Raw genomic sequence first — 11,715 nt, 5'->3', positions numbered from 1 at the left:
ATTTTTTTAATTCACTGGGAGAATCCACTGTTACATCGGGAGACACTTAAACTGGGACGTGGTATCATTAAGAGCAGGAAAAAAAATATCTTTTGGGGATTTTAATGCAGAACTCAACTTTGGTCAATGTAAGGATACAAAATAAACTCACAATTCACAGCATGGAACTACAAGTCAGCACATTTATTGATCACTTAAGAACGCTTTGACCACACTGGAGGGCTTGTTTATAATAAATTGTTGAACAGCTTAGTTTTTCTTCTTGTACTGTAGGTTTGCAGCTTAACAGTGGTTGAGTAAGTTCCTTGGAAATGAAATTGTTCTTCATAGCTACAGCTACATGTTTGTGTTGTATCAGAGACCAAATGTGTTAAAGTAACATCACAGAATAGAGGGGGGGTTGTTGGAATAATATGAAAAGGTCAACTTACATGAACATACAGGTAGCCAGCATAACAATAGCTCATATAATATATTTTTATATAAACAGTATATAAGAATATATTATTTTTTACAGTATGCATCTGGCGTTGTCTTTGCAGGGATTCGACGAGGATAAATTGTTTGGAAAGACCTGCAGCATTGACGCACAGCAGGAGGCATGTAGCTTGATGGCACTTGGATTGCGACTACCACAATAAAAAAAAAAAAATAATAATAATTGTTATCACTAAGTACAGTAAAATGCTATATTTTTTACAGTATATGTTCTGTCTATGTGCAATGACTTCAAAAGATAAACAAGCAAACAAAACAACAAACTGACATTTAAAGTGGCATGGTCACAATATTTAAAAATATATTTAAAATACATTTAGACAGTTCTTCATAGAGCAGCAAAACATGACCATTAACAGCTTATTGTGCTTGTAAGTTACAGTTACAGCGCATGTGAGTGCCAAGACATAACTTCTGTTTCTCATGTAGGATGCAACTGAATATGCAACCAACTAAATAATCAATACAGAAATAAAATAAACAAGCTTGGTGATACATACTTATTGTATGCTGTTCACCTTAGTTACAAATGTAGCTTCAAGTTTTGAGTGTGAGCACAGGAAGGCAGTTATTGTGTTGAAAGCATCCGTGGACCCAGGCGGACTGTAAACAATGAGCGCTGTCAAACACGATGTAGCTGATGTGATCTCACTGGAGAGCTGAATGCGCTCTCCTCATCCCCCCCTGTTATGTAACATAATCTGTCACGTTGTTTGCCTCGCTTGACGCGCCCTTGCTCCGGCTTCACTTTGACACACAGCACCTGCATTGCTCCATCTTCATTTCGGCACGCAGCGCTTTTTTCTTTAACCAGCTCATGACTGCTAGCTGCAAAATGTTCATGCTTGGATTGATAGTGGTGTGTCTATGTGCTTGGGTTTGTCACAGGGAGAGGAGGAGATGAAGAAAGGAAGAGCAAAAAGTGTAGTGGAAATTGTTTTTTGCTTCAACTTATCATTATGAAATGCTGATTGCACAATGTAATGGCTATGGAATAATGACATCATCTGCGTTTAGACTGGTTTCCTAAAAGCCTCGCTTTCACTATGCAATGTTGTCTGCCATCGGGTACGATCTCTCGGGAAAACCAAGGCTTGATTTACATCACACAGGAAGTGTGTGAGCCAATCAAAACAGGAAGAGGATAGTACTTTTGTTGTCCCTGGTAGCTATCGGCAGCTATCCCCAGTTACCAAATAGAATACATGTAAGTTCTTTACGGTTTCTGCCCCCAGTAACATCAATGGAGGATGGTGGAAACTGTGGTAGTTAGGCTCGAAAGCGATCCGGTTGTCAGAGATGCCAACAATAATACCACTATGACAGGTCTGCTTCCAATTTAAGTGACAGACTATTTTGTTCTGCATGTCCTGTCTGGTTCAGTGTACCTCTCATCAATCTGGTCTCGGCTATCGATCCCGTCTGAAGATTCATTGAAGGAGACAAGGTCAGGGGCCTATTAAGACAGAGGAAAATGTCAGTGTGAAATCTAGCCTGAAGGTCTGTTCTAATCTGTGTTTATCTCTAATCTGTTCTGATGATGTGTGAAAGCCTAGCAAAGTATCCGTCAAGACTTCTCTCGGCTTGTTGTTGCACGCAGCATAAAAGAAGTATTCAGCAGACGTAACTGCATTGTGTGTATGCGATTGCCAGCTCTCACTGAGTGTTGTAATGAAGTAGCACTACGCACTGCACACACAAAGTATTCTGCACATAGAAACACTCGTCCACTGATGTCCCTTTAGACACCAGGCAGAGATAATGGTTGTTATGTTCCGTGCTTCTTTTGATCATTTTCAGGCAATGGGGGGGCAATCACCAATAACTTCAAACAACACTGCATCTGCTGCTCTACACCCTCCAGCAGTAACACCATCCTCTTTTACAAAATGTGAATCCCCTCGACAGAAAAACACTCAGTGGAAGCAACGGTGCTGTTGTTGTTCAGTGGCTGCGTTCTATTGATTTGTTTCTGTGGTTTGTTTTCTGGGTAGGGCTCAAGACCTGCATGTGCTTCGTCAGATTGGTATGAACGTCATGCAAGTGATGTTCAAGCAGAAGGCTTAAACTTTGCACCTGTGTAACCTTAAAACAAAGCTTTAATGTCAAACATGGCAAATAAAGATGAAGAACCAATACTATCAGTCATGTAAGCTGACCTTTCGAAGAAAATGCACACGCAAATTTGACACACACACACACACACACACACACACACACACACACACACACACACACGTTCGTACTCGCACACAGCCTGCACATCAGTCAATCAATCAATCAATCAATCATCACACACACTTCTTCACTGTATGCCTTCTTCTGGACTTCATCATCTGTCAGGTCTCTGACTTCACTGGCTGGATGTTCTGGACTTTGGAGAGTGTGACTGGCACCTTTCCCTCACCGGGGGTCGGTGCTCTCATTATGGGGGTACCTGTGGCAAAAGCAGTTCTGCTATGTGGTATATTCACACTAAACAGTTTGAGAACAGTATAACAATAAAAAAAACAACCCTTTCACTTTTTGGCATGTATTTTCTAACATCCATTCCACAATGTGTCATAACAACATAGAAGAGGGCGAAACCTTACCAACTGTTGCGTGCAGATCCGCCAACCTCTCCTTAAACTTCTGCTGCAGGTACAGTTCTTCTTTGGAGTAGCTTTTGGCAAAGGCAGACAGCAGGAGACCCACGGCCATGGATGTGCCTCCCACGCAGAACAACACAGCACCAGTCAGCTTACAAACATCCAGCGCACGGTTGAAACTGACAGCATGGCTGTTCAAGGAAAAGACAGCATCAATTAGAAGTCCAACGTCAACCTGTATTTAAACAATAACTGTGAACCAGAAGAGGTCTGGATCCAATAAAATCACCTGGTGGAAAACCCCGGCTACCTTCAAATGTCAACTCTTTGCTCAGTTATTGCAATTTGTTGCCCTATATAGAAACAACTGGGTGTGCAATCCACTTAAACAATGTGCCCTCGAATCCAGAACATACCCATCAACTGCCTCCCTTTAATATTATGCATTGTTGCTATACCTGTCAACAAAAAGGAGATCATCCTCGCCAAAGGCTTCGATCCTGGATGGAGTGGCGTAACCCACCAAAACAACAATGAGGCCCGCAAACAAGATCAAGGTCCCGAACGCAAGACAGACCTGGCGTGGAGAAAACAAAAGAGGACCTTATGCATCATCTAAATAACAGCAGGTGAGACTGTAGTTTGGTTTGAGCTAGCTGAAGGTTACCCTCACCTTCCAGAGTAAAGAGCTCCACCTGCTCGGCGATCTCTGAATCTGAAAATCTTCATCACGTTCCCAGATAGAAGCTGTGCACTCCTCATAAAACTGGAGAAGAGATGAGAGAGGTTTTTTTTTTAACATTCCAAACATGGAAACCGAACCCCAAGAGGGAGCGAGATCTAAAAACCCTCAAGTTTCAAGTGATTACAAGGTGAGACTGTGAAACTGAAGATGAAGGTTTGTGATAGAAGAGAATAGTTGATATTTGCAGAAGGTATTGCGTGTGTTGTACCTGGTGTAGGTAGGAGCGGACTCCATACTGCTGGCAGTTCCCACTGGCTTGAGCTTGCTCACCATACTCCGACCCACAGATCTCTGAGCAAGAAGTCATCCTTCACATCCGTCTACCTGCTTGAGAACACACACACACACACACACACACACACACACACACACACACACACACACACACGCATGAATGCACGGCTGCACCCTCGCCTTAAGAAGCAACCCACCAACAGGTTTGAGGACAAACTCTCTCTGGCATGTTCACCATACATAAACATAACATAACATAAACATAAGCACACAGATATATTTAAACACACAAGCATGTACCCTCACACACACACACCAGCAGAAAGTTATGTAACATTGTACTGAATGCATGGGTGCCTCGGTACATTGAGATTAATGATGCATTCTCCTTGTCTGCTGTCATGAAATAAGCCATGAAATGCCCTCTCTTTCATTTTAATATAGTGCCGGCTGAATGCAGAGAGTGCTGACATGCAGAGAATTAACCTTCTTCTCTTTTTATTTTGTGTTTCATGCAACAATCAGAACATCGAAATTCTCTTTTTGTGCTGAGCAGCAAAACTAAAATATATTAATCATGCTGCACTTGAAAGCTTGTGTAGAAGATACATAAAGGACATGGCTCTTACAGTTCGTTTTGCCTTACAAGAGATAATATCAGCTTTGCCACTCACATAACAAGCATAATAAAAGTAGCAATTACTTTTTTAATTAAAGCATACTCACTCTCCCAGTGCATGTGATGGATCCATAGAAAGTAATTTGCCCAAATCCATGTGTTTTTGCAGGACTCAAATACTTTCAGGGAATCTGACCAGCTATTTTATCACAGCTGACATTTCATCATATATAATGCCTGTCATCCTTTCCTTTGTTTTGCTGCTACAAAATAAAACTCTTGCATCCTGATTTACAAAAAAGACAGTTGCTCTAAGAAGTGATATTTTACACACTTGCAATTCCCTCAGTATCCATTTGAGATCCAGAGGCATTTCACAGCTCAGTGCCTCTGCACAAACACACATAACAATGTTTCAAGTTTCTGTCAGCCAGCACTAAATCTCAGCTGCTATTTATGTTCCCCCACAACAGCAATAAGACTGGGGAACAAATTTGGTACTGAAATACCGATCCCAGTGTTGGCAATGCTTCTTAAAAATGCCAAAAGAAAATGAAGACACACATCAGTTCACCATATCTTATGGTTCCTGAGCAGAGTATGTGATATTATGATACGTGTGACAAATGGACAAAGAAACTGTCCCGAAACAAACAAGCAACATTTGTCACTGATATAACTTAATGAGCTTCCTAGTTCATTAAGATAGTAAATGAACTAGATCTGAGTGGGTGAGGTAAAAACATGACATCCCAGAAATGTTGTTGACTTAAATACTGCAGGGAATAAATTCTCTCTTCCATCTCTAGGCACTTTCTAGTAAACTAATCAAGGAAGAATTTACCCAGTTGTATGTAAGTGAGTTTAGTTAGAGTATCACAATATTAGTGATATTTACAGATACCAGCACTTTAGTGATAATAGTTAAAAAAACAAACAAACAAACAAAAAACCAAATTGAGGGACCTAAGCAAAAAAGAGCATCTTTGACCCTTACTAAGGGCATGGGTTATGCTTCAACATTTTTTTGGAAGGGGGCAGAATTATGGAGAATATTTATGCACCAATTTCTGTCTTTTCTGCATCAATTTATGGTGTAAGTGCCTTTAATTTTATCCATGTATTAATTGCACCTATGACCTCTAGCCTACCTTGCAATCAATGTCATTATGCAATCAGGGTGTGCTTACACTGACTGTGGAGGAAATTTAGGCCCTAATATTTATCAATCTACAAGGGACATCACCAGTGCCGTGCTTACTTTTTGGTTTTCATTGACAGTCAAATGTGATGCAACAGTCACGTCAAGTCTATTACATTTATATCCCAAAAAAATCAAATGAAATGTCAGTCAACACAAAGGTAAAATCAGTTTTGGTGAGTTATTGTGAAATGTAAACATTTTGAAGGAGTTGTTTAAAAGACAACAGGACATAGCTATTGTGTTGTCATTCCACTGCTTTTGTTAACTGAACATCCTTAACGATAATACAGATGACAGGTTTTCGGAGACGTGTAAAGGACATAGGCTACTACAAATAGCCGACCATGAATTCACACAGTATATGGGCGATATCAGGGTTCCAGTCAGATAACAAACTGAGTGCGATGAGTGAAATGCTGCATTAAGATGAGACACGCTGTTCCCTGGTACCTTGTGTTAATCATATTACTGCTTAATTTGTACCTGCTGAGGACTGTCATGAACATCTGGCTCTGCCCAGATGTTGTCAACTCTCTCTGCACCCACATCTGCATGTATTCAAGAAAGTTTGAATATTCATCACCCAGACAAATAATGATTATGAACTGCATGTTTTGGAGACTCCATTGGGGCTTAATCTATATTCATTCAAACACCAAACTTGAGTGGGAAACACATGTAATTAGGAATTTTCATTACTGTAAATTTACATGTATATTTTATATTGCTCTACTTCTCATATATTTACCAGATTCAGGCAGTGCCCTTGATTTTATGTAATCCAAGAACAATCAAGCATATGAAACTCACATGCATGTGTTTAAATGGCCCAGACCGACTTACAGATAAGGTAACTTTACTGACTCAAGGCAGTACATTAATTAAAATTATAAGGTAGTGCTGTCTAAAATAACCGCTTTTAACCGTGCTAAAACAGCCAGACATTGAAATAAAGGATTCATCCAGTCATTGTAATCATAGTCATATATAAACTTGAAAAAAATCCCATTATTATCACTGGCTAACAGTTCTGGTTTTATAGTATACTGCAGTTCTGTGTACTGATAACTGTACTTGCTTATGATAATTAATATAACAGTAATAGGATCATAATATGAAAAAATTTCAAGATTCTATTATAATTATAATTATAATTATAATAATAATTATATTATTATTATTTTATTTTCGAATATATTATGCATTTATTATTTTACATATAATAGCAATAATAATACTAATTAATAATAATAATATAATAATAATAATAATAATAATAATAATAATTATTATTATTATTATTATTTCATTTTTATTTTTTATTTTTTATTTTTATCTTTATTTTTATCAGATAGCTCTCAGATGCACAGTGTGTCTCATCCAGGTGCATCCTCTCGTGCTTTCACATTTCCCCTCATCCACATCACACCAACCAAACACATCTCGACCTATGTTGACCTAAGCTTAGGCAGGTTTTGACAAATCAGATCAGAATATGTAAATAACACTATCAAAATGAAAACATAACCGCGCACATGCAGCGGTAACCCTGCCTACAACATGTCCTTTGAGCCGTTGAACCGGGAGCTGGCCGTGGTGCTGAGCGCCATTATTACCATCCAGCCCTCAGCCCAGCAGGAAAACACATAGACGTCATATGTGACGCCAGTCTGAAAACAGACCTCATCCCAACCCCCCGGTGAGACGCAAATAGACACAAAGCACGCTTTTCCATTAAACTTACAGACTTTGCATTAAAGCATTTGCACTAAATCAGACCGTCTTAACCACCTGAAACATGTCACCTCGAAATAAAACATCTGCAGGTACGAGCTTAAGGTAGAAGTTTTGTTTCATCTGATACCATCTGATAATATAGAAACCAGCAGCATGAGGTAAAAGGCGACAACACGAACTTTAAAGCAACATTTTTTTTTTCCTCCCACATGATCGCTTCCTCCAGATGTGCAACATGATATCACGCGCAAGGATGACACCATTGAAGGAGTCCATGCAGGAAATATAATTTCCCGACATGCTATTTTTCAAAATCAACAACCCAACACAGCCCTTATGATTGCAGAAATATTGTGCTTAATATCATTCAAATCCTCATTTACCTGTCATTACCAGCTCGGAGAGTGATCGCGCGCTGCTGTTCCCTCAGCCGGGTCCCATCACTCTACAGTCACCTCTGTCTCTCTCTCTCTCTCTCTCTCTCTTTCCATCGATGATTCAGATTTTCACGCTGTCCACTGCGCAGGCGTCACATCCATGACAACATATGATTCAATGGCGAATATAAATAACCAGGCAGGATGGTTGGAAGGAAGGGGTAGGTGAACAAAAAGACATTCATTCAAGATTCAGCATTCATGCCTAGATGGATGAATGGGAAGATAGATAGATAGATAGATAGATAGATAGATAGATAGACAGGAGGTCAGTGGAAAGTCAAAGGACAGCCCTAGAACTCTATCATATTTTATAACATTTACCATATGTATGTTGAAACAGTCACTAGCTGAACATACAGTAACATGCACGTAAAGCCTGACTCATCACAGTGACACAAATGAAGACGTACAGATCCAGGAAAGGCATCTGAGTCATGCATCAAAATCCACAGCAGGTACCCAATAATTCAAAGCCCTCACACCCACACACACACACACACACACACACATACACACACACACCATTTTCCAGAATTCCAGTCACACTCCAGTACAGTCTATTTTTAGAGCCATCAGTGACGTACACTCCTGAAGGAAGTGTTAGTCACCATCTCAGCGCTCTTCTCGAGGAAGGTACATCTAAACTTCGTCACGACTCTAGTACGACATTCCTGCACAATAAAGATGATTTATTCAGTCAGAGACAGCACATCAAAGGGAGAGGAACTTTTTACTTTTCAGGTTTGTTTCATTTTTGCCTTACTGTAATAACAGATGATAATAACAATTTTTATTGGGAGTGCAACGTTTATTTCTTAAAACTGACCAACCATTACATTAATAGAATTGTGGTGTAGAACGAGCCTTACATTATGTCTATAACTTTGCACACTGTATACAGTAAGATGGGTTGTTTGAATTGAAGCTTTGACATAAGTTCAGTGAGGAAGACAATACTTTTAACGCTCATTAAGTTTCTTTTCACCCTGTCATTCACTTCTTGCAGGTATGCTCAAAGTCTCGCGTGACTAGCCTGCTTTACTTCGGAATGGGAGTCTGGGGACATTCATCTTTCATTTTGTAATAGAAATGGGCGGGGATATCCAGACCACGTGACGGCGTTGCCATAGGTGCGGCACGAAAAGATGTTGCAGCGCTGCAATATAGCTGAATCAAATGAAATCATATCCATTTTAATCTCATCTTGTGATGCACTGAACACTTCCCTTTCTGTTGTACTACGGACAACAATTCGGGGAACAGCAATTCCGGTGTAGGCAGGTGTAAGGCAATGCTAATCAGCCGTTGGTCGAGGAAGTACGGAAGTACACAGATTTGGATCCAATCACATCACTGCCGCTAGAAGCCAGCGCTAGTTCTATCACAACTTTTCTATGGGAATGTCCACAGCCAGTGTGCTGATGCTGATGCTGATGTCATCGGCGTGTGTGTAAGAGACTAGTATGCTCACAGTCATTGTCTGGGTCTGTCCATTGAGTCATCAGCAGATTCACAATCAACCAATAGCACAGTGACACACCTTCTCTGTCAGCCTATCATCTCACTGCTCCTCATTTTAAATCTGGTTCTTCCTCTGCTGTAGATCTATCTTGCTGCCTTTCCGCCCCATCACATCCCAGTCTTAAATCTTGATCAGAATCACTCATATTCTGTATTGAATATTATCTTTACTTCGTTCTTCTGTCCAAAGAAAGAAAGCATCTACACAACAACACAGTATGGAACAAATGCAAATAGTGCTAGCCTCAAAGAAACACCTGAACTCACTTTTGTATTCTGCCCAAATGAATTGCCGCATGGGATCCCACTATAAGAAGATCACTTTGTTGTGACAATTTATTTTGGAAAACTCTTTTGTTTCTGGCTTTGGAATTTAATGTAACTAATATAAACAGGGCTGAGATTAATTAGCACTCCCTCTCTGAGGTTTAAGTCAGTGACAGTCCTACTGGCACCTCTGCGACATCAATCAACATTTATTAAATTTCAAAGGCTTTTGAGGGAGAGGAAATATTATTATACAAAACTGAATTACAGATCTGGCACTCACAATTTACACTAAGGAGGCAGAACAACTTTTGTGAAGTCAGTCAGACAGAATTTCAGCCAGCACTTCAAACAATATTCAGAGTGCTAACACAGGCAGGTAGGCTATAATAAATGCCGGACCTCTGAGGCAACAGTTTGGATGGACAGGTGCAGGTGCAGAATAGCATGTCTCTGTTATCAGGCAAGTTGGGAGAGGTGCGTATTCACACAACATTAGCTGAACAAGAGGCAGTAAAGAAAGGTGACGAGAAGGTGGGAGCAGCTGTCACCTTGACAATGATTCTAAGGTGAAGAGAAGCTGCTATGTCTCAAAGGAGAGGTCATGTTGCTTATGCTTCAAATGAGCATTTCATTGGGAGCTTGTATGATACAGGTGCTTGTTTGCTTGTATGAGAACAGTGTGGTATTGAGGTTAGGTTAGTTGTGTCATATCGTCACTTTGTGTTGCTTTTTATAGCTGTTTATTATAGAGTTGAGATCAGCTTAGAAATCCTTATCGATTTTTGAGTATGTCAGAGATGAGTTTGCAGACATTAGTCTTCAAAAAAGATATTTTCTTAAGATGTAAGGTTAATATAGGGAATTGTATTTACTTTAAGTGTATACCAACTGTATTCTGTAGGATATATGGAGATTTTGCATCACCCACAACCATCTCAAGGGTTTAAAGAGGATGGTCTGAAAAAGAGAAAAGATCCAGTGAGCGGCAGTTCTCTGAGTGAAAATGTCTTGTCGATGCCAGAGGTCAGAGGTTAATGGCCAGACTGGTTCAAGATGACAGAAAGGCAACAGTAACTCAAATAACCACTTGTTACAACTAAGGTATGCTGAACGAACACATCGAACCTTGAAGCAGATGGGCTGCAGCAGTAGAAGACCACACGAGGTGCCACTACTGTCAGCTAACAACAGGAAACTGAGGCTACAGTTCACACAGGCTCACCAAAACTGGACAAAAGATTAGTAACATGTTGCCTGGTCTGATGAGTCTCAATTTCTGCTGCAACATTCAGATGGTAGGGTCAGAATTTGGTGTAAACAACATGAAAGCATAGATCCATCCTGCCTTGTATCAACGGTTCAGGCTGGTGCTGGTGGTGTAATGGTGTGGGGGATATTTTCTTGGCACACTTTGGGTCCCTTAGTACCAACTGAGCATCATTTAAACACCACAGCCTACCTGAGTATTGTTTCTGACCGTGTCCATCCCTTTATGACCACAGTGTACCCATCTTCTGATGGCTACTTTCAGCAGGATAACGCACCATGTCACAAAGCTCAAATCATCTCAAACTGGTTTCTTGAACATGACAATGAGTTCACTGTACTCCAATGGCCTCCACAGTCACCAGATCTCAATCTAATTGAGCAACTTTGGGATGTGGTGGAACAGGAGATTCGCATCATGGATGTGCAGCAACTGTGTGATGCTATCATGTCAATATGGAGTGTTTCCAGCACATTGTTGAATCTATGACACAAAGAATTAAGGCAATTCTAAAGGCACAAGAGGATCTGACCCGATACTAGCAAGGTGTACCTAATAAAGTGGCCAGTGATTGTATTTCAAAGCCCTT

At 40.2% G+C, this 11,715-nt stretch overlaps 1 protein-coding gene across 2 annotated transcripts; it reads right to left on the bottom strand.

Moving 5' to 3' along the window:
- Positions 1-309: 309 nt before the first annotated feature.
- Positions 310-8,116, bottom strand: nrsn1 (neurensin 1). Of its 2 annotated transcripts, none has more exons than XM_049584815.1 (6): positions 8,012-8,116; positions 4,043-4,158; positions 3,763-3,855; positions 3,548-3,666; positions 3,093-3,280; positions 310-2,935 (listed from the first exon to the last, which is right to left on the bottom strand). In XM_049584815.1, exons 2-6 carry the CDS (start codon positions 4,139-4,141, stop codon positions 2,838-2,840), a joined length of 597 nt encoding a protein of 198 aa, XP_049440772.1. In that variant the 5' UTR covers positions 4,142-4,158; positions 8,012-8,116; the 3' UTR covers positions 310-2,837. The 2 variants fall into 2 exon arrangements, with proteins under 2 accessions (XP_049440772.1, XP_049440771.1); XM_049584814.1 differs by having other exon boundaries at positions 4,043-4,161; positions 8,012-8,114.
- Positions 8,117-11,715: the final 3,599 nt, after the last annotated feature.

The sequence above is a fragment of the Epinephelus fuscoguttatus genome, linkage group LG8 (genome assembly GCF_011397635.1).
Source record: "Epinephelus fuscoguttatus linkage group LG8, E.fuscoguttatus.final_Chr_v1".
Classification (NCBI taxonomy): Eukaryota; Metazoa; Chordata; class Actinopteri; order Perciformes; family Serranidae; genus Epinephelus; species Epinephelus fuscoguttatus.
This window is presented reverse-complemented; position numbering and strand designations above follow the sequence as displayed.

Coding starts and splice junctions, on each gene's coding strand:
- nrsn1 (XM_049584815.1), bottom strand. CDS start 4,141: ATGACTTCTTGCTCAGAGATCTGTGGGTCGGAGTATGGTGAGCAAGCT. Junction 3,856..4,042: donor TCCGCTCCTACCTACACCAG/GTACAACACACG, acceptor TCTCTTCTCCAG/TTTTATGAGGAGTGCACAGC. Junction 3,667..3,762: donor GGAGCTCTTTACTCTGGAAG/GTGAGGGTAACC, acceptor TCTCCACGCCAG/GTCTGTCTTGCGTTCGGGAC.